We start from the raw sequence: 27,017 nt of genomic DNA on the forward strand, positions 1-27,017 counted from the left end.
CCTGCTGCCAGAGCTCTGTCGGTGATTTAAAGGACCCAGGTCTCCCTGTAGCGGCTGGAGCACCGGACTCTTTAAATCACGGCCATTATATCGGAGTAGAGGTGTAAATATCATGAGATTAAATGGGAGGCATAAAGAAAAATCTGAAAACATAAGATGACAGTCACAGGGAATGTGACCCATGTGCTCTTGAAAGTGACTAAAGATGAACCAAGCTACTGTTTATTCAGTCATCCACCAAATGCTTAGCTTATTCCATTATAATAATAAAACCCAAAAGGATGGCTGGAAGATAAATTAAAGAGAAGATAAATTTGATAGTCCACACTAAATCACCCCCTTCCCCCCCAAGGAAAAAACCCAACAGTAGAGGGAACCATTAAAGACAAAGATAAAAACAACAAACTGAGCCATGCATGGGAAGTATTGATCATAGTTATTGCTTCCCTTTTAAATGCCTATAAATGTTATTTTTAGAAGCAATAAAGGTCTGTAGCATCAGCAGAAAATTCTTTATTAACTTTTACTGTATCTATCCATCTAGGCACTTATGTTGTGTTATCTGAGCACCTTACAAAAATAAAGCCAACAAATTCTGAAAACTACTAACTTTACCTTCTCTCTCTTATGCCCAAGATTTTACCAGTGACACTGTTTGTCTTTTTTCTGGCAATCACTTATTGACTTAGGAAGTTCCTCAATCTATTCTTCTCTCTCTTTTGGATTCCTTTGAATCCCCCCAGCTACCCCTTTCAGGCAATTCAGTTTCCCTCACATGATACAGAACTTTGCTAAAAAATTACAACTGTTTGAAAAAAAATCCTCACACATTTATGAAAACTGTGGTTTGGGAACTAAAAATGTGCTGGGTTTTGGCAGATATAGGCCTGGTCTACACTACGCGTTTAAACAGAATTTAGCAGTGTTAAACCGATTTAACCCTGCACCCGTCCACACAACGAGGCCCTTTATATCGATATAAAGGACTCTTTAAAATGATTTCTGTACTCCTCCGCAACGAGAGGAGTAGCGCTGAAATCAGTATTGCCATGTCGGATTAGGGTTAGTGTGGTCGCAAATCGATGGTATTGGCCTCCGGGCGGTATCCCACAGTGCACCATTGTGACTGCTCTGGAAAGCAATCTGAACTCAGATGCACTGGCTAGGTAGACAGGAAAAGCCCTGCGAACTTTTGAATTTCATTTCCTGTTTGCCCAGTATGGAGCTCTGATCAGCAGGGGTGGTGATGCAGTAGCAAATCCAAAAAGAGCTCCAGCACGGATCGTATGGGAGATACTGGATCTGATCGCTGTATGGGGAGACAAATCTGTTCTATCAGAGCTCCGTTACAGAAGATGAAATGACAAAGCATTTGAAAAAATCTCCAGGCTAGGATAGACAGAGGCCACAGCACAGTGCTGTGTGACAAGCGTAACGGAAAGCCAAAGAATCAAATGGACGCTCATGGAGCGGGGAGGGGGTACTGAGGACTCCAGCTATCCCACAGTCCCCGCAGTCTCCGAAAAGCATTTGCATTCTTGGCTTAGCTCCCAATGCCTGAAGGGTCAAAAACATTTTCTGGGGTGTTTCAGGGTATGTGTCATCAATTTACACCCTTTCCCCCAAAAGAAAAGGGAAAAAAAAAGTTTCTCGCCTTTTTTTCAATGTCATCCTATGTCTACTGCATGCTGCTGGTAGACAGGGTGCTGCAGCGCTGAACACCAGCAACCCCTTCCCTGTGGCAGATGGTACAATATGACTGCTATCCATCGTTGTCATCAGCCCCTGAGTGCTCCTGGCTGGCCTTGGTGAGGTCGGCCGCAGGCACCTGGGTAAAAATGGGAATGACTTCCAGTCATTCCCGGCAGATGGTACAGAACAGCTGGTAACCGTCCTCATCATAGCAACTGGAGGCTGAGCTCCATCAGCATCCCCCCTTTCATGTCTAAAGAAAAGATTCTGTACTGCCTGGACTATTGTAGCAGCGAGAGGCTGGGCTCCTTTCCCCCCTGCACCCTTTAATGTCCTGCTTGGACTATCATAGCAGCTGGAGGCTTCCTCCCCCTTTTATCTCACTAAAAAGTCAGTGTTTCTTATTTCTGCATTTTTTATTACTTCATCATACAAATGGGCGACACTGCCACGGTAGTCCAGAAGGGTTGGGGAGGAGGGAAGCAACAGGTGGGGTTGTTGCTGGGGCACCCCCTAGAATGGCATGCAGCTCATCATTTCTGTGGGCTCTCTGGGGCTCTGACACGGAGCGGCTGTGCTCTCTGGTTCTCTAGTACACTTGCCCCATATTCTAGGCAGGACTGACTCTATTTTTAGACAAAATATAAAGAAGGGAATGACCCGGGGAGTCATTCCCATTTTTGTCCATGCGAGGCCAGCCAGGAGCACCCATGACAGCAGCAGACGGTACAGAACAACCGATAACTGTCATCTCATCATCAATTTACAATGGCATGGCAGACGGTGCAATAGGAATGGTAACTGTCTCTGCTACCTTACAAAGGCAAATGGATGCTGCTGTGTAGCACTGCAGTACCATATCTGTCAGCAGCATCCAGTACACATACAGTGACAGTGACAAAAGGCAAAATGGGCTCCATGGTTGCCATGCTATGGCGTCTGCCAGGACAATCCAGGGAAAAAGGGCGTGAAATGATTGTCTGCTGCTCCTTTCACGGAGGAAGGATTGAGTGACGACATTTACCCAGAATCACCTGCAACACTGTTTTTGCACTGGGATCTCAACCCAGAATTCCAAAGGGCGGGGAAGACTGCGGGAACTATGGGATAGCTATGGGATAGCTACCCACAGTGCAACGCTCTGGAAATCGACACTAGCCTCGTACATGGACGCACACCACTGAATCAATGTGCTTAGTGTGGCTGCGTGCACTCGACTTTATACAATCTGTTTTACAAAACCGGTTTATGTAAAATCAGAATAATCCCGTAGTGCAGACATACCCGAAGACTTCCTTCCATTTTTGAGGATAAAGATACAAGTCAGGGGGGTTCTCACGCTTTCCTAATGTGGATCTTATTCTAAAGTAGGGTTGAAAGGGATCCTCAAGGTTCACCTCCTACCCAATACTGAGGAAAAATTATATATACTTAAATCATCTCTGGCTATTTAAAAGACTGTTCTGCAAAACCACCAATGACAAGGATTCCACAACATCACAGGGTAACCTGCTCTGGAGCTTAACTATCCTTACTTTTCCTCAAATCTAACCTAAATCTCCCATGTTGTAAATTAAGCTGATTACTTCTTGTCCTATCCTCAGTGGTCACAGAGAACAATTGATGACTGTTCTCTTTATAACAACCTCTTACACATTTGACTAAGCCTGCCCAATTCTTATATCTTTCTTAATAGGTCTTGCTTTCTAAACCTCTTGTTTTGTTGCTCTCCTCTGGTCTCCCTCCAATTTGTTCACATCTGTCTTGAAGTGTGGTCCCCAGAGCTGGACACAGTATTTCAGCTGAGGCCTCACCAGTGCTGAGTAGAGCAGAACAATTACCTCCCTTGTCTTACATACAACACTCCTGTTAATACACCACAGAATGATACTAACTGCATCACACTGTTGACTTGTATTCAATTTGTGATACATTATAACCCCCAGATCCTTTTCAGCAGTACTACTGCCTAGCCAGTTATTTCCCATTTTGTAATTGTGCTTTTGATTTTTACTTCCTTAATGTAGTACACTGCACTTGTCTTTACTGAATTTCATCTTGTTGAATTTTAATCCTGTTCTCCGAAGTGCTAGCAACCACTCCAAGCTTGGTGTCATCTGCAATTTATATAAGAATACTCTCCACTCCATTATCTGCCATTAATGAAAATACTGAATTGCACCAGACCCCAAACAGGCCCCTGTGAGACGCCACTAGATACTTTCTCCCAGTTGGACAGATAATGACTTTTTGTATTTTCAATCACTTGTGCATCCATCTTATATTAATTTCATCCAAACCATATTTCCCTAGTTTGCTTATGAAAATGTCATGTGGGATTGGGAGAGCGCATGAGTGTGTCTCATGGACCCCCGTTTTTCCCCCGATTTATCCTCTTGTTTTTATTTTCCCTCACTTTTCCCTCCTTGAACCTTCAGTGTTGTTTTTCTTCTTCCACCATCCTAAATGCTCCCTCCTGGGTTCTCTCTCCTCCTTAGCCTATTTGGAATAGAGGCTGGAGCATGGATTCTGCTCCCCTTCCAATATGGCTGGCAACAGGATTATAAACATTACAGAGATTGAGTCACTAACAAGAGAATTGCATTCCAAATGCAGTGGAAAATTGCTTTTCTGTCAGGTGGGGAAACTTCTTTCATTTGGAGTAGCCGGATAATTTTTTTTAAAGAATGTTGTTTAGAGCTTGTTTTCATTGGTTATTCCAATAGAGTTTAAAATATTTTCATTTATAATTATATAACTATGAAGTTGGGACTCAAAGAAGCTTCCAGTGAAATATATTACACATAATTGTGTGAAATGTATTGAAAGTTAAAATAAACGCACAAAGGAATTTCCAGACACTTTCAACTGCTATGCAATAAAATGATTTGTGTGTTATAATAAAATGTGCTATTGTTTAAGATAGCCAATAGCTGTGCGGATAACTGTTTTCAGAATATTAGTAAATTCTAATATTAAACTGTCAATAATTTAGGACCAAGCAACCTCAAACTAAAATGTTTTGTAAACTGAAAGGGCAAACCTGTCTCAGAGTAGCAGCCTTTAAAAAAAAAAATCACTATTCTGGTAACGGTAATTCTACAATAAATTATCTAGCAGCTAGATTGGGTACATTAAAAATAAATCAATTTATAAATCCAACTATTATACATAGCAAAGACTGATTTAATTCCCATGCATGATAAAGCCACCGATCACCATGGAGCCACTTAAAGGACTGATCCAAAGTGGAGTCAATGGAAAGACACAGATTTCCATGGGATTTGAAGCTGGCCTCTAGTGACTCTAGTTAAGGCTGTGAGGTAGTTTCTATTAAAAAATGTAAATCTGAAATACAAACACATCTTGCACAAAAGCCCAGTAAATTGGTCCCCACCTCCAATCACTGCCCACCCGATCTGTACTCTTTCCTATTGTTCTCTACTCTTTCCCTAACAATGCCAGCTGGTTGCTCTGAACGATTAAATCCATGTGTCAATGTTCTTCTTCAGGCATAAATGGATTAAGTTAAATTGGAAAAAGTCAGCCTTATTTTGGAATAAGAGTGTCCACACATGGAGTTAATCAGGAATAATTCCTGGTGCAGGCAAGTGTTAAAATATGAGCTCTTGTAGTCTCTGAATTTTAGTGGTATGTTGCAGTACCAATCCCATATAAATTAGTGTATCACAATTTGTGGTATGAAAAGTTCTGGCAGGGAAATCAAATCTCTAATATGTATTAGAAAGGGGTATTGGAGTGGGATAGTGGTAAAGGGAATCTTCATAGACAAAGAGTTCAGAACGGTATGAAATTCAAAATTGTCTACTTATGGCCAATATATTTTCCTTTTTATATAATAAATAATTTTTTTAAAACATACATTACATTTATTTTAACTTTAACTCCATTTCAGCTAAGATTTGATCTGGGAATAATTCCAATGAGGTTTCCTCACTTGTGAATCCGGTGGTTTCACATTTCACTATGAGATAAATGTATCATTTCATTCTACCTAGTGAAATTTTCTCTACATAAGAACGCACATACTGGGTCAGACCAAAGGTCCATCCAGCCCAATATCCTGTCTACCGACAGTGGGCAATGCCAGGTGCCTCAGAAGCAGGGCTGGCTCCAGGCACCAGCTCTGCAAGCAGGTGCTTGGGACAGCCAAGGGGAAGGGATGGCACGTCGGGCTCTTTGGCGGCGGGTCTCTCTTGGAGTGAAGGACCAGCCACCGAATTGCCGCTGAAGAAGAATGCGGTGCGGTGGAGCTGATGCCAATCATGATTGCTTTGTGTTTTTCTTTCGCTACTTGGGGAGGCAAAAAACCTGGAGCTGTACCTGCTCAGAGGGAGTGAACCTAACAGGTAATGATCAAGTGATCTCTCTCCTGCCATCTATCTCCACCCTCTGACAAACAGAGGCTAGGGACACCATTCCTTACCCATCCTGGCTAATAGCCATTCATGGACTTAACCTCCATGAATTCTCTTTTAAACCCTAGCCTTTTAAAGTCCTAGCCTTCACAACCTTCTCAGGCAAGGAGTTCCACAGGTTGACTGTGTGTGCTGTGTGAAGAAGAACTTCCTTTTATTTGTTTTAAACCTGTTGCCCATTAATTTCATTTGGTGGCCCCTAGTTCTTAAATTAAGCAAACAAGTATATAATTTTTCCTTATTCACTTTCTCCACACCACTCATGATTTTATTTACCTCTATCATATCCCCACTTAGTCTCCTCTTCTCCAAGCTGAAAAGTCCTAGCCTCTTTAATCTCTCCTCATATGGGACCAGTTCCAAACCCTCTAATCATTTTAGTTGCCCTTTTCTGAACGTCTTCTAGTGCCAGTATATCTTTTTTGAAATGAGGAGATCACATGTGTATGCAGTATTCAAGATGTGGGCATACCATGGATTTATATAAAGGCAATAATATATTCTCCATCTTATTGTCTATCCCTTTTTAAATGATTCCTAACATCCTGTTTGCTTTTTTGACTGCCGTTGCACATTGTGTGTGTCTTCAGAGAACGGTTCACGATGACTCCAAGATCTCTTTCCTGATTAGTTGTAGCTAAATTAGCCCCCATCATATTGTATGTATAGTTTGGGTTATTTTTTCCAATGTGAATTACTTTACAGTTATCCACATTAAATTTAATTTGCCATTTTGTTGCCCAATCACTTAGTTTTATGAGATCTTTCTGAAGTTCTTCTCAAGATAGTTAAGACCAAAGCAGACTGTGCAGTTTAGTATCATCTGTAAACTTTGCCACCTCACTGTTTATCCCTTTCTCTAGATCATGTATGAATAAGTTGAATAGGATTGGTCCTAGGACTGACCCTTGGGGAACACCACAGTTACCCCCTCCACTCTGAAAATTTACCATTTATTCCTACCCTTTGTTCCCGATCTTTTAACCAGTTCTCAATCCATGAAAGGATCTTCCCTCATATCCAACGACAACTTAATTTACGTAAGAGCCTTTGATGGGGGACATTGTCAAACGCTTTCTGGAAACGTAAGTATACTATGTCCACCGGATCCCCCTTGTCCACATGATTGCTGACCCCTTCAAAGAACTCTAATAGATTAGTAAGACATGATTTCCCTTTATAGAAACCATGTTAACTTTTGCCCAGCAAGTGATTTTCTTCTAGGTGTCTGACAATTTTATTCTTTACTATTGTTTCAACTAATTTGCCCGGTACCGATGTTAGACTTACCGGTCTATAATTGCTAGGATCACCTCTAGAGCCCTTTTTAAATATTGGCGTTACATTAGCTATCTTCCAGTCATTGGGTACAGAAGCCAATTTAAAGGACAGGTTACAAACCATAGTTAAAAGCGCCACAACTTCACCTTTAAGTTATTTCAGAACTCTTGGGTGAATGCCATCTGGTCCCGCTGACTTGTTACTGTTAAGTTTATCAATTAATTCCAAAACCTCCTCTAGTGACACTTCAATCTGTGACAATTCGGAGGAATTGTCACTTACAAAGGACAGCTCAGATTTGGGAATCTCCCTAACATCCTCAGCCATGAAGACTGAAGCAAAGAATTCATTTAGTTTCTCTGCAATGACTTGATCATCTTTAAGTGCTCTTTTGTGTCTCGATCATCGAGGGGCCCACTGGTTGTTTAGCAGGCTTCCTGCTTCTGATGTACTTAAAAAACATTTTGTTATTACCTTTTGAGTTTTTGGCTAGCTGTTCTTCAAATTATTTTTTGGTCTTGCTAATTATATTTTTACACTTAAATTTGGCAGTGTTTATGCTCCTATTTACCTCACTAGGGTTTGACTTCCACTTTTTAAAAGATGCCTTTTTATCTCTCACTGCTTCTTTTACATGGTTAAGCCAAGCCACAGTGGCTCTTTTTTAGTTCTTTTATGTGTTTTTTTTTAATTTGGGGTATACATTTAAGTTGGCCTCTATTTAGGTGTCTTTGAAAAGTGTCCATGCAGCTTGCAGGGATTTCACTCTAGTCACTGTACCTTTTAATTTTTGTTTAACTAACCTCCTCATTTTTGCATAGCTCCCCTTTCTGAAATTAAATGCCACAGTGTTGGGCTGTTGAGGTGTTCTTCCCACAGGAATGTTAAATGTTGTTATATTATGGTCACTATTTCCAAGCGGTCCTGTTATAGTCACCTCTTGGAACAGATCTTGCACTCAAGACTAAATCGAGAATTGCCTCTCCCCTCATGGGTTCCTGCTCCAAGAAGCAGTCATTTAAAGTATCGAGAAATTTTGTCTCTGCATTTCGTCCTGAGGTGTGCATTTCGTCCTAAGGTGACGTGTGCCAGTCAATATGGGAATAACTGAAATCCACCATTATTATTGAGATCTTTATTTTGATAGCCTCTCTAATCTCCTTTAGCATTTCATCATCCCTATCACTCTCCTGGTCAGGTGGTCGATAATAGATTCCTATTGTTATATTCTTATTAGAGCATGGAATTACTATCCACAGAGATTCTATGGAACATGTGGATTCATTTAAGATTTTTACTTCATTTGATTCTACATTTTCTTACATTTCCTCCCCCTGCACAACCTGTTCTGTCCTTCCGATATACTTTGTACCCTGGAATGACCGTGTCCCCTTGATTGTCCCCACGCCACCAGATTTCTGTGATGCCTATTATATCAATATCCTCCTTTAACATGAGGCACTCTAGTTCACCCATCTTATTATTTAGATTTCTAGCACTTGTGTACAAGCACTTTAAAAACTTGTCACTGTATCCGTCTGCCCTGTTCTGATATGTCAAATTCTTTTTTATGTGAATGTTTCTCATCTGATCTGGCCCATACTTTATCCTCTTCCATCCTCTCCTCCTGACTAGAACCTAGAGAATCTCTATCAATAGAATCTCCTCTAAGAGAAGTCTCTGTTTGATCCACGTGCTCCGCTGCAACAATTGGCTTTCCCCCATCTCTTAGTTTAAAATCTGCTACATGAACCAATTTATAGCATCTGCAAGGAATCAAAAAACTAGAAGAGATGGTGTTTGATTAGATGAAAATACATTACTGATGGATAATTGTTTGGAACTGGTACAGTTTTCCTTCGCAGTAAATAGAAATGCATTTGAGAGAATGGGGGCGAGAGTGCAATTAGCACTCTATCAAGACAGCTAGAAGAGAGGGGGCAATGCAAGAGGTTGCAGGACGGAAGCGGCTGGAGTGTATCATCCTAAAGGGAACAACAGCAGGTGCTACCTGGGAGCAGTTTAAAAACAAAATGACAACTAGTGATAGAAAGAGGAAGAGAAGGAAAAAAGGAACGTTGTGGGCTAGAAAGCAGCTTAGGGGAATCCCCACTGCCTGTTCTTTCAATCCCCTCCTCCCCTGCACATGGGTTTAACTTTTTGGAGAGAAGGGGGGGGATGTCCTCCATTTTCAAATTATGTACAATGGGTGTAGACTTTGTTTTGACTTCACCAGAGGGCTTAAGTGAACAGCGAAAGACTAATGATGACAGACATAAATCTACTTATATTTATACAGCTTGTGATAAGAGTCTTGTTAAAAGTATGCCCACATGTAGTAAGATGGTACAAAAACATGCTCATCTATGTGGTAAAGGAACAGGACTGTTAGAAAAAAAATATTTTTTTTCTACATCATAAAATTGTCTTCATTGAGTTGATGTGGTGCAATAGTTTTTGAAAATAAATAGATTAATAGCAGGACTGTCAATTAATCGTATTTAATTCATGCGGTTAAAAAATTAATTGTGATTCATCGCAGTTTTAATCGCACTGTTAAACAATAAAATACCAATTGAAATGTATTAAATATTTTTGGATGTTTTCTACATTTTCAAATATATTGATTTCAATTACAATACAAAATACAAAGTGTACAGTGCTCACTATATATTACTTTTGATTACAAATATTTGCACTATAAAAATGACAAAAAAAATAGTATTTTTCAATTCATCTTATACTAGTAGTACTGTAGTGCAATCTCTTAAGCGTGAAAGTGCAAGTTACAAATGCAGATTTTTTTTGTTACATAACTGTACTCAAAAACAAAACAATGTAAAACTTTATAGACTACAAGTCCATTTAATTCTACTTCTTGTTCAGCCAATCGCAAAGACAAACAAGTTTACATTTACAGGAGACAATGCTGCCTGCTTCTTATTTTCAATGTCACCTGAAAGTGAGAACAGGTGTTCACATAGCACTTTTGTAGCCAGCATTGCAAGGTTTTACATGACAGATATGCTAAACATTCGTATGCCCCTTCATGCTTTGGCCACTGTTCCAGAGACATGCTTCCATATTGATGATACTCATTAAAAAAATAATGTGTTAAATAATTTGTGACTGAAATCCTTAAGGGAGTATTTCAGGTCTCCTCTGTTTTACCCACATTCTGCCATTTATTTCATGTTATAGCAGTCTTAGATGATGGGGTCTAAATTGGCTGTTATCATTCAAGAAAGAGATCTTGGAATCATTGTGGATAGTTCTCTGAAAACATCCACTCAATGTGCAGCAGCAGTCAAAAAAGGAAATAGAATGTTTGGAATCATTATGGGATAGATAAGAAGGCAGAAAATATCATATTGCCTCTAAATAAATCCATGGTATGCCCACATTTTGAATACTGGGTGTAGATGTGGTCGCCCCATCTTAAAAAAGATGTTTCTGGAATTGGAAAAGGTTCAGAAAAGTGCAACAAAAATTATTAGGGGTATGGAATGGCTGCTATATGAGGAGAGATTAATAAAACTGGGACTTCTCAGCCTGGAAAAGAGATGACTACGGGGGGGATATGATAGAGATCTATAAAATCAAGACTGCTGTGGAGAAAATAAATAAGTAAGTGTTCTCATAACACAAGAACTAGGGGTCACCAAATGAAATTAACAGGTAGCAGGTTTAAAACAAACAAAAGGAAGCATTTTTCCCACAACGCACAGTCAAACTGTGAAACTCTTTGCCAGAGGATGCTGTGAAGACCAAAACTATAACACGGTTCAAAAAAGAACTGGATAAGTTCATGGAGGACAGGTCCACCAATGGCTATTAGCCAGAATGAACAGGGATGGTGTCCCTCGCTTCTCTTTGCCAGAAGCTGAGAACAGGCGACAGGGAATGGATCACTTGATGTTTACCTGTTCTGTTCATTCCCTTTGGGGCACCTGGCATTGGCCACTGTTGGAAGACAGGATACTGGGCTAAACGGACCTTTGGTCTGACCCGGTATGGCTGTCCTTATGTTCTTATGACACAGCACATGTTGTTCATTTTAAGAACAGTTTCACTGCAGATTTGACAAAATGCAAAGAAGGTACCAATGTAAAATTTCTAAAGATAGCTACAATACTAAACCCAAAGTTTAAGAATCTGAAGTGCCTTCTAAAATTTGAGAGGGATGAGGTGTGGAACATACTTCCAGAAGTCTTAAAAAAGCAACACTCCGATGTGGAAACTACAGAACCCGAACCACCAAAAAAGAAAATCAACCTTCTGCTGGTGGCATCTGACTCAGATTGACAGAACAAGGAGTAATGGTCTCAAGTTGCAATAGGGGACGTTTATGTTGGATATTAGGAAAAAACTTTTTCACTAGGAGGGTGGTGAAGCACTGGAATGGGTTACCTAGGAAGGTGGTGGAATGTCCTTCCTTAGAGATTTTTAAGGTCAGGCTCGACAAAGCCCTGGCTGGGATGATTTAGTTGGGAATTAGTCCTACTTTGAGCAGGGGGTTGGACTAGATGACCTCCTGAGGTCCCTTCCAACCCTGATATTCTATGATTCTATGAAAACAAACATGTGTTGTGCTGCATTGCTTTGGATAGTTATCGAGCAGAGCTCATAATCAGCAAGGAGATGTCCTCTAGAATGGTGGTTGAGGCAGGAAAGGACATATGAATCTCTAGCGTATCTGGCACATAAATATCTTGCGAGGCCGGCTACAACAGTGCCCATGTGAACACATTCTCACTTTCAGGTGACATTGTAAACAAGAAGTGGGAAGCATTATCTCCTGCAAACGTAAACAAACTTGTTTGTCTGAGAGATTGGCTGAACAAGAAATAGGACTGAGTGGACTAGTCAGCTCTAAGGTTTTACATTGTTTTGTTTTTGAATGCAGTTATTTTTTGTACATAATTTTACATTTCTAAGTTCAACTTTCATGATAAAGAGATTGCATTACAGTACTTGTATTTTTCAATTCTTCTAATACTATTTCTTTTGGTTTTTACAGTGAAAATATTTGTAATAAAAAACATATAAAGTGAGCACTGTACACTTTGTATTCTGTGTTGTAATTGAAATCAGTATATTTGAAAATGTAGAAAACATTCAAAATATTTAAATAAATGGTATTCTATTATTTAACAGCACGATTGAGATTAATTTTTTAAATTGCATGATTAATCTTTTAATCACTTGACAGCCCTAACAGTAATTTTTTCATTTTTCTTCATAAATGAAAGTATACCTGTCAGCATAAACTGACGAATAAGATCTCCTTCAGAATCTTAGAATAAACTGTCCTTTTTCAAAATGGCCACCATTTCGTAATGGTCTCAATAGGACTGAGGTAAAAAACTGTGCCATTGCCTCCTTTTGTTCCTGATGGAAGTGAAGCGTTCCTTTCCTCAGAGAATGTCTCCATGCTGTCAGGATGCAGAGAGGAGGAACAGCTGGGAGACACGAAGGGCGACGATGACCATGTCTGCTAAGAGCAGCCTGTGGCATCTATTCCATTGCCAATAATAGGAGATGGCAACCATTTTGAAAGAAGGCAATTCTTTAATTGTTTTTCTGATAGAGAATATATTTAATGTGCCAATCTTACTGAAGAATGAAGTTTAGTTGTAAACAATAATGGCAAAAAGTGACCTTTAACACTAAAAAAGTGATTAAAATGTAGTCTACATACAAGATTTCAATGAGTTAGCTCTATGGAAAACTTGAAGAATATGCATTATTAAGGTAATTTTTCGGGGAGGGAGAGGAAAGAACGGTACTAAGCTTCTTAAAGGACCAATTTAAACATTATTTTTAACATAAACTAATGTATTCACTTGGGAATTTTCAAGAAAATGTTTTCTGCACGAGTGCTGTAATTTTGGGAAGGATATGTTGTATTCTTCTTACCTAGCAGAGCAGTTTAATTCCTACTTTACATGCAAAACTCAACTCATCCTTACCTATGGAGATGCAACTGGCAGCTCCATATGGTAAGAACAACTGTCTATGCCAACCATGGCATAAAAGTTCCAGTTTTCTAAACTCAAGTAGAAAGTTAAATATTTGATTAACAAAAAGTAATTACATCAGATCCTAGACTAATCATCTACCAACTTTCATTGAAATCTATGCACATAACATACCTGAGACATTAGGATTTTTTTTAATAGCAAATATATACCACAATACTTCCTGAAAAGGGTTGGCACTTGCTGCTTCTGGACCTATACCATGCACCATATGACAAACTTTAGTTTGATGTGAAATGTGAATTTTTATGGCAGTTATATAGGCGTTTATAACAGAAGTGCTCACAAGCCTCTAAAAGATAATGCATAATCATAATAGATAATGAACAAAGTGATATGTGCAGAAGCCTTTTATGCTTGCTTGGGAAAAATGACATTTTATTCACCTATATAAATAAATAAATTTACCTATATTCTCCAGTACAGCCCTTGTAGCTGCCCACCAGAGAACTTCCATCAGGTAAGTTTATTAGCACCCTGGATAAAATTATTAGTGGAATGAAAGGACAAACATAATCTTCAGAGAGTAAAGTTATACTATGTATTTTCTAAAGGGCTATTTCACAATAAACGTACATTGATACAGATAACCTTTTGCTCAATTAATCTTTGGGAAAGAATTAGTTGCATCTATCTGGTGCATTATCACCTGCTGCTGACTGATCTATGGTATATTAACTGCTTTGTCCTCGACACAAGATGTCCCTGCAACCCTCTATTATCCTGGTAGAAGGAAAATCAGAAAGGAATAACTTTCAGTTGGGGGAAAATAATGAACCCATCACTGGAAGGGTGAGTTATCATTACACCTTACATTGTGACTAGAGAGGTTCTACACAAATGCAGCTAGACAAACAGAAGAAATGACACTGGATAGCTTAGTAAAAACTAATGTGTATTTTATTTACTAAAATTTCTACAGATTTCAACTGTCTCTCTACTATAATATGTCTTGTCACAGATGTTTAACATTTTACTTTGGCATCTCCCCATTTTTTCAAAGTTATGAAGCATAAAAGGCAGTTGGTTGATTGTCAGCATAAGAATCTGTATAATCAGAATATACTGCAACACTTAAGGCATCTTAAATCCTAGGGGAATATGAGAAAGTCCTATTCTAATTCCAACACTAACTTGCCTAATTCAGTTTGAATCACTTAACTCAGGATTTAACCCCTGTGTACAGAATATGTGTGGCTTGGATAGAGGAGAAGAGGGAAACCTTTCTAGATTGCAGTAGTGCCACCCTCAAACATTCAAAAATCACAAGCCAGACAGTGAAAATCATGAGCTTGGCTTAAAAATCATTTAGATTAAAAAATGGTATTCGTCAATATTTGCCTTCTGTTTTGTGAAATTTTTGGGTGCACCTGAGTTGCACTTCCACAACCACGAAGACAAGAAACATACCTTGTTCTTCTAAATTAAGCTGACATACTCACCTAATTGCTTGTCTTTGGTAGCTGGGGTTTAAAGTAAACAACCAAATATTGTCAGAGTTGGCAACACTCTCAATAATATAGTTCTAGCCCAACTTGCAGAGCAATTTTGTTTGTAGACAACTGCTTGTCCTCAAGATTCTTGTAGTAATGACCTCAACTAGTCATCATAAATTTATGTTCTATAAACAACATACATTGGGAACCTTTCCCCCCCGAAACAAGTTTCAGGAACAATTTCCAAGAGATTTTGCTTATTGAATTTTCTCAGTATTTTGTCAATATCCTCAAATTGTACATACAAGTTGTCGGTTACAACTCTATAGCTTGTTGGAACAAATGTCCCCTTTGAACCTATGGCTAAAACCTCTCTGGTATTTTCAGAGATAATGAGTGTTTCGGTGACTATTCAAATTCACAATCCAGGAAAATGACAATCTTATTAAGTACTTTATAGTGCTGAAAGCACAAGAGATGACATAACTGTGAATAAATGATTAATGATAAAAAAAATCTGGTTGCATGCAGCACCCTTTAGTCACAAAATCTTCTATAAGCACTTATACAGACAGGGTCCCCTCTGCCTATTGTGGAAGTATTTCTGATGTAATCTAAGGGAAGAATTAATCCTGTTAGATGGAGACTCAAGTCTAGTTAACATAATGAATCTTGTATTTCTGCACAATATAACTGTACTGTATTTAGCTACATGCAGAATATTCCTGTGATAGACTTTTAAACATCAAAGCTGGTCAAATGTAGTATATTAATTAAAGGTATGTGTGTGTGGTTGCTCACAGTCACTCATCAATGTTTCCGGCACTACTCCCTGACTGTCTGTGAAAGTTCCACGCACTACCTAGTATGGGTCTGCATTCATTAACCAGTCGGTTGGGTCACTCAGGCATATGCTAGGACTGGACATATCGTGATGCTGTACAGGTCTGTTTATCTTTTTTTATATGGAAACAAATTTTGTCATGTTAATTCAATGCAAAGTGGGCTTTATCAAGATGTAATACAAGGCAAATTCTGGCACGTTTCTGGACTCAGACTCCCAAATGATGTTTAGGCCAGGGTGCAAGGGGTGTGATGGGTCTTCACCCTGCTCTGTGATGATCGTTATCCAAAGACTTTGTAGGATTTTCCCATGACTTCTCTCTCTATACGTTGGAACTACATAGGCTACCCAGCAATAGTGCTGTAATACCCTCTGTGCTACGACCATGCAGAGAAAGAAGGCTACTGGAATAGGCTCCTTCTATTTTGTAAACAATCAAAAATGAATGTCTTACAACTTTTAAGGTAAGCAGTAGGAAGGGATGGTTGTCCTTCTGTGCCTCACTGACAGTGTTCTTTGGCCTGACTGTCTCCACTTCCAACCAAGAGCTGTTTTAGAACTGTTTGTCAGGAGGTCTCTTTTGCTGCAGCTCCTTTAAGGTAGACTCCCCAGGTTGCTTGGCCATCAGCTAGAGGATTATATGTTCCATCCTGCACAGTCAGGGAGGTACTCTGCCACCTTCTCAGCCTCATTTTCCAGGCCCTAAATGGGGTGATGGAATTAATTTTGTCCTAAAGGAAGATGATTGGTTTGGGCAGCCATAGCTTCCAGTAGCTCTGTACAGTTCTGGCAGACTCCAAGTTCTCCATGTTGCAGAGACCCCAGAATGGAAGATTCTTTCTGTTTTTTTTTTTCCTATGTAATAAATGATGCTAGGACCAATATTCTGACTGAACTACTTGATGGTCCCCTAGAAAGCAACTGCAGCAATCCTAAAATAACACACTAGTTATTGTATTGCATGTGTGTGTAGCTTGATATTTTAGCTCATGAATAGTTAAATATGACAAGTAAAAAAATATTTTGTGGATTCTTTATTCTTGGGCACTGTTATCAATGAACTATTAGCTCTTTAAAATTTAGTCTTCTTATCTCCACAATCACCTGAAACATGGGGATTACTTAAAGTATAATGCTTCCTTTTAATGGAGGAAAACAGGGCTACATTTGGTTATTTATTCATTGTCTCATACACATAAATTCCAGTTTTAGGCATCTCTCTAAAGATTGCTTTATTAATACTTTATAAGATTATGCTCTAGTAATTGAAATGAGGATACCTCTATTCTTTGTTGCCCATCAGAAACCAACTAAATTTTAAACAGGGTCAAACACAAAAATTATATTTTAATAATGACGGCCAGAAGCAGCTCAGTTTAAAAATATAGATTTTCAATATAGTTATTGCTTTTCATGATGGCCATAAGAAAACAATCTGCAAGGACATTATCACATTTTTTGAAGAAACGAGCTTGGATAGAAGAAAAATAAGATTTTAGCAAAATACTTTTTTCTAAACAAACTCCGAATTAATGAATTTTCCATATAAAACTAAATCCCACCATGTTATAGACATCTACCTTTTTAGTTACTGGGCAATATAAAATAACAAATTAGGCATTAAATCTTGCACCAGCACTATTGCTTTTTTGATGGGGATGAGTAGCCCTGGCAGATGGGAATATAGTGGATAATTACACAGGTCCCTGTGACTGCTTTGGGTTAGTTTCACATACACTGAAAGCATTGGGGAAAATTAATCCCACCGTATATGAAGTAGATTCATAATGCTTTTAGTGTAGGTCAGTGGAAAGAAAAAGGGGTCAGTACTTACAAAAGCATAACACCACCACACATAAGGATGTCATTCAACCAGTAACGTTATAACATGTAGAAGTCTATCACATGCGTCATGATCACTGGATACTAATAACCTTGCCAGCTACCACTGGGTCTCTAATTCTGCTGGCTGATAATGCTGAATGACAATCAAAGAGCTATTTATGCCTAAAATATACCTTAGATATAGCGTATGTAGACTGAGAGGTCAAACAGCCATGCTAATGTTAGATTTAACGACAGCTCTTGATCATGAGGTGCTGCTTGCTGACTTAAATGTCTAGCAAGGAAGAGCTAGATTAGCTTTTTTCCCTTGAACACATCCCAAGGGGTCACGATGGGCATCATCTCCTCTTTGTTCAGAGTTCTCACGTGCAGAGGTGTGCAAAGTTCAGTCTTGTCTCCTCTCTTCGGGCTTGTATACACAGGAAAGTTATATCAGTGTTGGAATGCAGGCCTACCTTAGAGATGGGTGAACTATGGTTTTCAATTGGGTTGTGATAATAGCATGAGGAATGGGTCCAAATCATATGACCACAAAGAATGAAATTATGAGAAAGAAGAGATGTGTTAAACTTGTAGTGTTTTCTTATTTACGATTTGGTCTGAAGTAACTGAAATACGACATGGTTAATTGGGTATCAGGCGCAGTAAATAATTGGCTATATGTGTTAATTTAATGTATTATAATAAAGGACTTCACTCAGGAGTAATAATTAGCTATGACATCACTTGTTTATTATAGGGTATAAAAAGCAAACTCTTACAGGGCTCATTGTTAATACCTGCCTGACCAAGTTGAAGATGACCAATATGAGTCTAAGCACCCTGGATCAGCCCTTTTGTAAGTATTTTAATTAAACGTATATAAATATTTTGCTACTGTTTGGACATAGTAAAATGCTTATTATTTAAGCTTTTAAGACATGCTTAGAGCAATTGTAGAAATGCCATGTGACCTTTAGATTTAATAAAGGAATTTATGGTTAAATCGGGTGTCATGGTAGTATTCTATATTAATGATGATAATTCCAAAAACTAGTAAAAGTTAAGGTGTGAATTTAAACCAACATAGTTATACTAGTATAACACACACTGTTTCAACCCATCAGCCCACCCTTACTCTGGCGTAAGAAGGCATTTTTTTCAGTGTAGCTTATGTCACTTGGGAACTGGATTAAACTAAACCAAATAAAGCTACTTTTGTACCAGAACAAGTGTGACCACACAGGGGGATTATACTTACATAACTACATCAGTTTAACCAAACTGGTATAATTAAATTGGTATAACTGGTCACACTTTCCTGTGTAGACAAGCTTTGTTCAGCACTTATGTAAGGCATGGGTAGACTGAAGGATGCTGTAAGTTACAGGATCATTACTATGCTAACAAATAGCTCTGCCTACCATCTAGCACAGATCATGTTGACTCCTCTTTGTTACATTATCTGAGGCAAAAATACACCTAGATGAAAAACAGTTGACTCATGCTCAGTTCAGAAAAAATTGAGGTGAAATAGGCAAAAGGAAGCCTACCAAAAGACTACAAGGATCTGAACCTGTGGCCTTAATAAAGGCAGCTTGCTCTCCTGTTTTCATCAGAAGGTGAGCAGCCTCTGGACCTTTCATTGGTGGCCAGAATGTATTCTTCTTTTGTATCAATGCAATGTATTCTGCATTTGGGGGTGACTATGCACAGTTTTTATTTTTGGAAAAACTTTTTTCCATCACAGTTCAATTCAAGCAGTTTGTCACTTCACAAAAACTGAAAAATGAATATATGATGTAACTAATGTGCTTATGCAACACTAATGCAGTACTGTAATTTCACCGATAATTATGCACAGATTGATTATAGACTATATACACTATTATGCCCACATTCAAAATACTCTAGCTGTTTAAGTAATATGTTTTGGGAATTAAAAACACATAGTAGAGGAATTTCCTATATCACGAACATAAGAAAAGGGACAGAAAAGCATCTAATTTATGTTATTGAGAGGAAAATTGGAATCCTAGTTGGCACTGCTTGTAGATAAAGCTTTCTTTAAAAAATTACACACTAATGCACATTTTATACATGTTTAAGTATTAGATACTGTTTTTATAACCTGAATTGAAATAATTTCAGTTCAGTTTTAGATTCCTACACAGCTTCTGCATTGTTCTAAGATTTATATCTGATAAAGTCTTAAAAAACAACTAGTTTTAAAAAAACTTATTCACTGTGGTAGCAAAGTCATAAATCCCACATTCTCCCCAGAGCCTGTTTCTTTAGGAACATTATAGATTAGATTATTATGGCAAGAAAGATTTAAATATCTCATTTACCTGAACAGCATCATAATACATTTTCTTGCCTTCTTCATCTGTCTTGTCTGACATCAACCATGCCTTGAGCAAATACTCATAAAAGCTATCTCCAAGTCCTCCAACAGAGACGTGATCTGAAAAGGTAGAAAGAGGATTCAGCAATTCCACCTTGAATTTGAGCACTGAAACACAATTACAGTTTGAAACTGTGATAGACTAACAAATTTCAGTATACCTCCCCATAACAATCATGTAATAAACCTCTGAAAAATACTTATTTCACAGCAGAAAATATTTTTATAATAAATGGTTAGTTTTTCTGCTTGTATGATGACCTATAACAAGGTGGGAGGAGGCAGCATTATTATTTACATGGTGTCACTGGAGTTCATGGTACTTGACAGCAATGAAAAACGTCTACGTCTCTGCACTAACTGTTTATAATCTAAGATAGACAAAAGATGTGCAACTATAATATATTGTAACTTTTTTAAAAAACAGAAAAAGTTGGTAAAAAGCCCACTCCCAATGTCACAAATGCATTCTGTATTCTGCTGGGATTAACAGTTAATTATTCTAAACTGAAATTTTTACAAGCATCTAAGTGAGTTAGGAGCACAGGCCCCACTGATTTTCAATAGGATTTCTGCTGCTAAGTCAATTCAGCACGTTTGAAGATTGCCCCTGTACTGTTTAAAAAATTAGGTATTTAAAAAAAATTTATAACTTTGAACTTCAGGCATTTCTAAAAACTATGTCGAACATTCTTGTGGTGGCCCTTAAAAATGTGCCAACTTTATCCTATATATATATATATATAGGATATATTTTCACAGATTTGGGGACTGAGGCACACACACACACATACACTCTCTCTCTTAACGTTACCTCAGCACCTGCAATGTTCCTTTGTATTGCCCCAGACCTACTGCAGAAAATGCCTTGATAATGCAAATACTACGGGTGTTCAAAAGCCAATATTTAGGATTTGAGGATTTCGTTATGTGACTAACTTTACTTACATGAGTTAGTCCTTTTGAAGGAAATGGGGCTTTTCACGTGAATAAAGTTTTGATTATGCAGAGTTTTGAATAATGAATTATTAGAATTATGAAGAGCTTTTTAAAAAAAATTAGATCTTTCAAATTTTGCAGAGTATATACCATGTAATTATCATTCATGATCCAAAAGGAAAAAAGGCTTCTTCAAAAAAACCTAGAGCAGTTTTCCTATGATGGAGGGCTGATCACTGAACAGCAGCATTTAAATGACCTTTACAGTTTCCTAAATAAAATTACCATAGAAACCCCTGACATTTGCAAACTAAATAGCACAAGCATAATCTCATCAATAATAAGTCTTATTATTATATACATTATTGCAGGAGACAAATCCAATTGGTGCATGCTGCAGCAAAGCACTGTAAGGTTACTGTCAAAATAACAAGGACTAAATGAATTTACAAGAACAATGGCAGTGAACCAACAACGTCCTTCAGAGTTACAGCACTGAAATGCTAACATTCAGAAGCTGTTGTATTCTTCCCTGGCTGATGCTGAATACTTCTATATTGTGGCAATTCGTTTTTTGTTGTAATCAATAGGCACTGAAAAATAATCTCAAATAAAACATCTTTTTATGACTTAAGTCCTTGTTGTCTTCCACTGTGAAATATCCATGCTTGCAAACAAAAAGCAAGACTTTATTTTATTTGTTGCTTTTTCAACATGCCATGGATCGACCTGCATCAACACTTGTGTTCGTGGTTTGTATGGAAAAGAAGCTAATTTCCATATACAAATTACATGTCGTTGGTAAAGGAAGATGACTTTATAAATTACAAACTCCCGGACATGTACCAGGGATTCGATCTGATACAAAAGGGAAGTTTTTGAGGCACTATTATATAAACATAAGAAAGGTCAAAAGCCTAAATATCAGAATTAGAATTTGATTCACTTTTAAAATAGGACAAATCAGAGAGATATAGTGGCAGCTTTTAAACTGGGTGAGAGTAAGGGCTTTCCTACCATGCGAGGCACTGCAATATTAGGTAAGTTTATTGCCAGACTAGTGAAGTTTTAGCTTAGTCATATTTCTCATTCATTTCATGACCTCTCTTTCGGTACCTATGGCAGTAAATATTATTATTGTTTTAGCCAACGGCAATTGTGTTTGAAGATCTATTCAGGGCAGTTGCTAGCTGACATATCTTAATAAAATAGAGTTTTTGTGGCCGATAAAGGGGACAAGCAGAGGAGTAGGCAACTATAATTGCCTAAGCACAGGGTCACAGGCATGGAGAAGGCCTTCCTATCCAATAGTGCCCATTATCTTAAAACATACATAGAGATATACAGATGTATGCATTTTTTTGCATGCACATGTGTGTCTCTCTCTCTAAGATTTAAAAAGCCTTGCTAAATCAACATGGGTATGAAATTACAAAAGGTTGTTGTTACCTGTACCTATGCTTTATAACAGTGCTTTTCTACCTTTTTTCATTTGTGGACCCCTAAAAATGTTCAAGTGGATATGTGGACTCCTTTGAAAAACTTAGAAATAGTTTGTGGACCAAAGGTTGAAAACTACTGCTTTATAACACTGTTGATAAAAAGAAGTTCAAAATGGAGTCAGAGGAATGTTATAAATGAGTTTGTTCAGGCTAAAGCCTGGTGGTAAAAAGACTTCCAAGAACTCTTATCAATTTACAAACTGGCATAACAATTGACTGGAAATTTATTAAAATTCCTACATTTAGGGCTTTTTTTTTTTTAAATTAAAGACAGATCTAAGAGTACCATTTAGGTCCTCAAATCTTGGGATTCCATTATTCAATACAACAGTCACTTCCTTTGCCTTTGGGGATAACTCTCCAATATACCCAGGCTGCAAACAGAACAGTGAGGATTCCTTATGTCCCCTCCCATTGTGTCTTGTTAAACTGACTGCATGCTTGGCAAGCTCTGAAATTAACGGAGCTGTCTGATATATGATGAATGAAGAGAGATAGGCACTTAAAAATGGGATCTACATAAGCCAGCATGCTAGGTGGGTAGCTGCGTAATCTAGCCAATGGAAGCTGTTACACTTTAGATAAATAATTAAAGATTCATTGGAGCAGAGGGACTGGACCCTGGGTCTCCCACCTCCAAGTGAGTCTCTAACCACCAGGATATATAGTCATTCTCAGTCTCTCCCTCTCTCTCTGGCCCACATTCTCGGTGAGTGCTCTATCTAATGAGCTAAAAATTATAAGGGTGGCACCACTACCTCTTCCTCATTCTGCTGGATTTTGAATGGCCTCAATCCAATAGCTGTGCTCAGAGCATGCCTACCAGATCAGGTCCAACAGGTGAGGCAGGCCGGGGAATGCCTATATTCAGCTGGCTTGAGGATCCATCTGAGGCTTGGGCATGAGATAGGTACCTAAGTACCTCTGTGCATGTTGGCCCAAATATTTTAATAATTTCTATTTTGTTTCTTTTCAATGGGTGCGCTGAATCAACTGTTCAGAAGAATTTCGATGATGGGATTTCCACAGTAAAAGCAAACCAATGTCCCTTCATGTAAAAACCCCCAAACCACAACTGTTTAATAGTGTAACAATATAAAAAAAGGGATTCCAGTAACACTTTCTAGTTCAACAACCCATGCCGATTCCTGTTCTACATATTCATTCCCCACTAATTGTTAGTTGTTAGATGATGTTTCCAATGGAATTGAAGGCAATATAATTCTGTTTAGCTTACTTCCTTAATTATCTGCCAGCATCATTTAATGTCAGCAGAATAATCACTCAGCTGTAGAAAAATGTTATCCACCTTCTCATAGCTGTTGTTCTTTGAGATGTGTTGCATATGCCCATTAAACTGTAGGTCTCTGTAGATTTCATGCACCACCAGTGCTGGGGAATTCTTCTTAGCAGTACCCATGGGGGCAGCCCTGCTAATGCTCTGGCTCCTTGTGCTCTGAATGGAGCCACCCCACCCCTCCTCTAGTTCCTTTGGACTGGCATGCCAATGGTAGACTCTGATGTGTTGGGAAAGATGGTTGGCATATAGCAGACATATGCAACACATCTCGAAAAACAACAGTTGCAAGATGGCGAATAACCATTATTTCTTCTTCGAATACTTGTATATGTCTTTTACGCTTTAGGTGACTCCCAAGCTGTTATCAAACATGATGGGCCTTGAAGTCTCATCATAAGAGGAATTGTAGAATAATTTTTCCCATGTTTGTTTCTTTTCTTGATGCAAGCAATAAGTGCATATTGTCTAGTAAACGTGTTGATGGAAGACCATGTTGCTACTCTGAAGAAGTCAATAGGGAAACGTCCCACAAATGCTTGCTTTACTTCCATACTGCCTCTGAAGGATGCAGCTAGAATACCAGAGTTCCCGTAGCCAAGTGGACTCAGGGAGCGGGGAGGGGAGGGAGTGTATCTAGACAAATGAAGACAACTTCCACCTTTTCATGCTCTCTGTATGTATATATATCTCCCCTCAATATATGTTCCATTCCATGCATCCAAAGAAGTAGGCTGTAGCCCAAGAAAGCTTATGCTCAAATAGATTTGTTAGTCTCTAAGGTGCCACAAGTACTCCTGTTCTTTAGACAAATGAAGGGACTTGAAGGGTCTGGGCACCAGTTTCAGGATCTCAGCAGACTAGTTTTTAAATTGACTATGTTTTTATAAACAATATTCTCTAGGAATTATGTTGGCAAGTACTATAACGTGTGTTAATACGGGAAGTCAGGTTATATGATCACAGTAGTTCCTTCTGGCCTTGGAATCTATGAATCTTGCCAGGAACACAGTAGAAGGGGAAGAACGAAAGGCTTCCCACTTCTGGCTACTGTGTGACAAGATGGAGCAGTACCAGAGGTCTAGAGATGGACATAGAAGAGGCTGATGAATCCAGTACAGGGCTTAAGGTTGATGGGCCCACAGCAGACTGCACTAGAGCTTATGACTGTGGAACCTGCAACGGTGCTGGAATAGAGTCTTCACCCTGAATCAATGGCAATGCTGGTACTGACCAGCATAGTAGGTCTCTTGTTGCTATATAGGCCTGTAGGGCAATATAGGTAGTTCTCCAGCTATGATCAATGATGACCGATCTGATGTTGTAGCTGAAGTAGTTGCCTGTCTCAGTGGTCCCTGGCAGCATACTGGTGTAAATGGCAAAGGTCTATGGGAATCAGTGTGAGCCAGTACAGGGGAGCGGCAAGCCAAAGGGCACACTCTACCATCAGTCCCAGCATGACCTTCTGCAGAGCAGTCCCTGGCCCTGGGCTTCAAAGAACGTGATACTTATGCTTTCATATGCTTCTGAATGTGTTAGGGGTATGTCTACACTTCAACTAGACATATGTGGCTGGCCTGTGCCAGCCAACTCAGGCTTGTGAGGGTTGGGCTGTGGGGCTGTTTTATTACTGTGTAGACTTCCGGGCTCGGGCTGATCCTGAGCAGGGTCCTAGATCCTGTGCTCCAGTCCAAGCCTGGAAGTCTACACAGTAATGAAACAGCCCCATAGCCCAAGCCCTGTGAGCCTGAACCAGCTGGCACCAGCCAGCCATGGGTGTCTAGTTGCTGTGTAGACTTTAAAGAATACAGTCCCAGTGATGGGAATCTCTTGTGGCTTGTATCTGCTGGTAAAGCTGGGAGAGTGCTCCAAGAAGGAGTAATTGTTGAGCTTCCTTTTGACAACCAAGAGGGTTCAGACACTGATCTAAGAGTAGCCTCTGTAATAATACATCAAAGCTGCTCTTCCCTCGGCTTTTTCATTCTGTTCTTTAAGCCCTGGTATATCGAGCATCTGTCTCTTATGTGGCTCCCATCCAAGCACTTAAGACAGTGTGAAATGAGGGTCACTGATAGGAAATCTGCTTTTGACAACCAGAGCAAGGCTTGAAACCTGGCGACGTTGGCATAGGTTCCCCAGTACTAGGCGAGACCTGGAGATCTGCCCAATTCAGAAAATGAACTAATAGGGAATAATTTTAAATATAAAGGAAAATACAGAAAGAAAAATAATGTCCAATGGATGAAACACAGTAGCAATAGGCAAAAGTTAGTTAAAGTACTCACAAGTTTGTTCTCAAGGAGCGAGGCCGTGAACATAGAATGCTCCTACTACTGATTACAGAAGGTAAGAAAAACTCAAGAAGAGGTGGGGTGGCTCCTTCCTCTATGCCCTCCATTCAGAGCTGGGGTCTGGGCAGGGTGGCCCCTATAGATACCACTAGGGAAGACTCTCTGGAACCAATGCACGAGACACATATGCCTACAGTGTAATGGACACAGGGAAGCACTCACAGAAGAAATATAGAGGCAAATCCTCAGCTAATATAAACTGGCACAGTTTCATTAACTTCACCAAAACTAAACCAATACCAACATAGAATTTTGATCCAAGACAAGCTGATAGCATTTCTTTAAACAGCAGCCTTAACAAAGCTTAAATTTTTCAATGAAAAAAGACATTTTTCAACCACACACTTAGACTCATTGAAAAGCTTTCTACTAACAAATATGCTAGAGGTCAGAGAAATATACATTAACATATATGAAGTGGGTAGAAAAATAAGTAACCCAAGTGAAACTCAGGTTTGTCATTTGGTAAGAGTGAAAGAAACAAGAGTTTTTTTCCTCCGAGAGATGGTAAGTAAAATAGTTAACTGGCAGTTCCAAAGAACTGCCGTACTTACGTTGACCCCATTGACCACTACTGGGATTCAGGTAATTAGGGTAAAGACCTTCTGGTTTATCAAGCCGGTTCAGAACTTTACGAATGTTCATTACCTGTTACAAAGAAAACCAAACAAAGAGCACTTGATCCAGTCTTATATTCCCATTAAATACAAGTAGCATCAGTGCATCCTTTTTTATCAACATGCATAAATACATTTTTAATTAAAACAATATTTATTCTTTCAACATGTCCCTATCAAAAGACCTCTATGCATAGGCATAAACGATTTCTTTTTAAAATAAACATAAATCTAATCTAGTGTCATCAACTAAAACGCTCCACAGAAAAAAATAGAGATGCCCCATTCAATTTCTCCCTCAGAAAAGGTCAAGGTAAAGAGACCTGCAGTATGCCCCTGAAGGTCAA

General features: G+C 38.8%; 1 protein-coding gene across 1 annotated transcript in view; it reads right to left on the minus strand.

The window, feature by feature from the left end:
• LOC115648511 (mannosyl-oligosaccharide 1,2-alpha-mannosidase IA-like) overlaps nucleotides 1-26,700 on the minus strand; it is a 49,246-nt gene extending 22,546 nt beyond the window's left edge. Inside the window, exons 1-2 of the mRNA XM_030556206.1 lie at nucleotides 26,608-26,700; nucleotides 19,909-20,024 (exon numbers count right to left, since the gene is read on the minus strand). Coding sequence (XP_030412066.1) covers nucleotides 19,909-20,024; nucleotides 26,608-26,698 — 207 coding nt within the window. The 5' untranslated portion in view covers nucleotides 26,699-26,700. The remainder of the gene's footprint in view (nucleotides 1-19,908; nucleotides 20,025-26,607) is intronic.
• Between the last annotated feature and the right edge of the window lie 317 nt (nucleotides 26,701-27,017).

This window comes from Gopherus evgoodei, chromosome 3 (assembly GCF_007399415.2).
Source record: "Gopherus evgoodei ecotype Sinaloan lineage chromosome 3, rGopEvg1_v1.p, whole genome shotgun sequence".
Taxonomy (NCBI): Eukaryota; Metazoa; Chordata; order Testudines; family Testudinidae; genus Gopherus; species Gopherus evgoodei.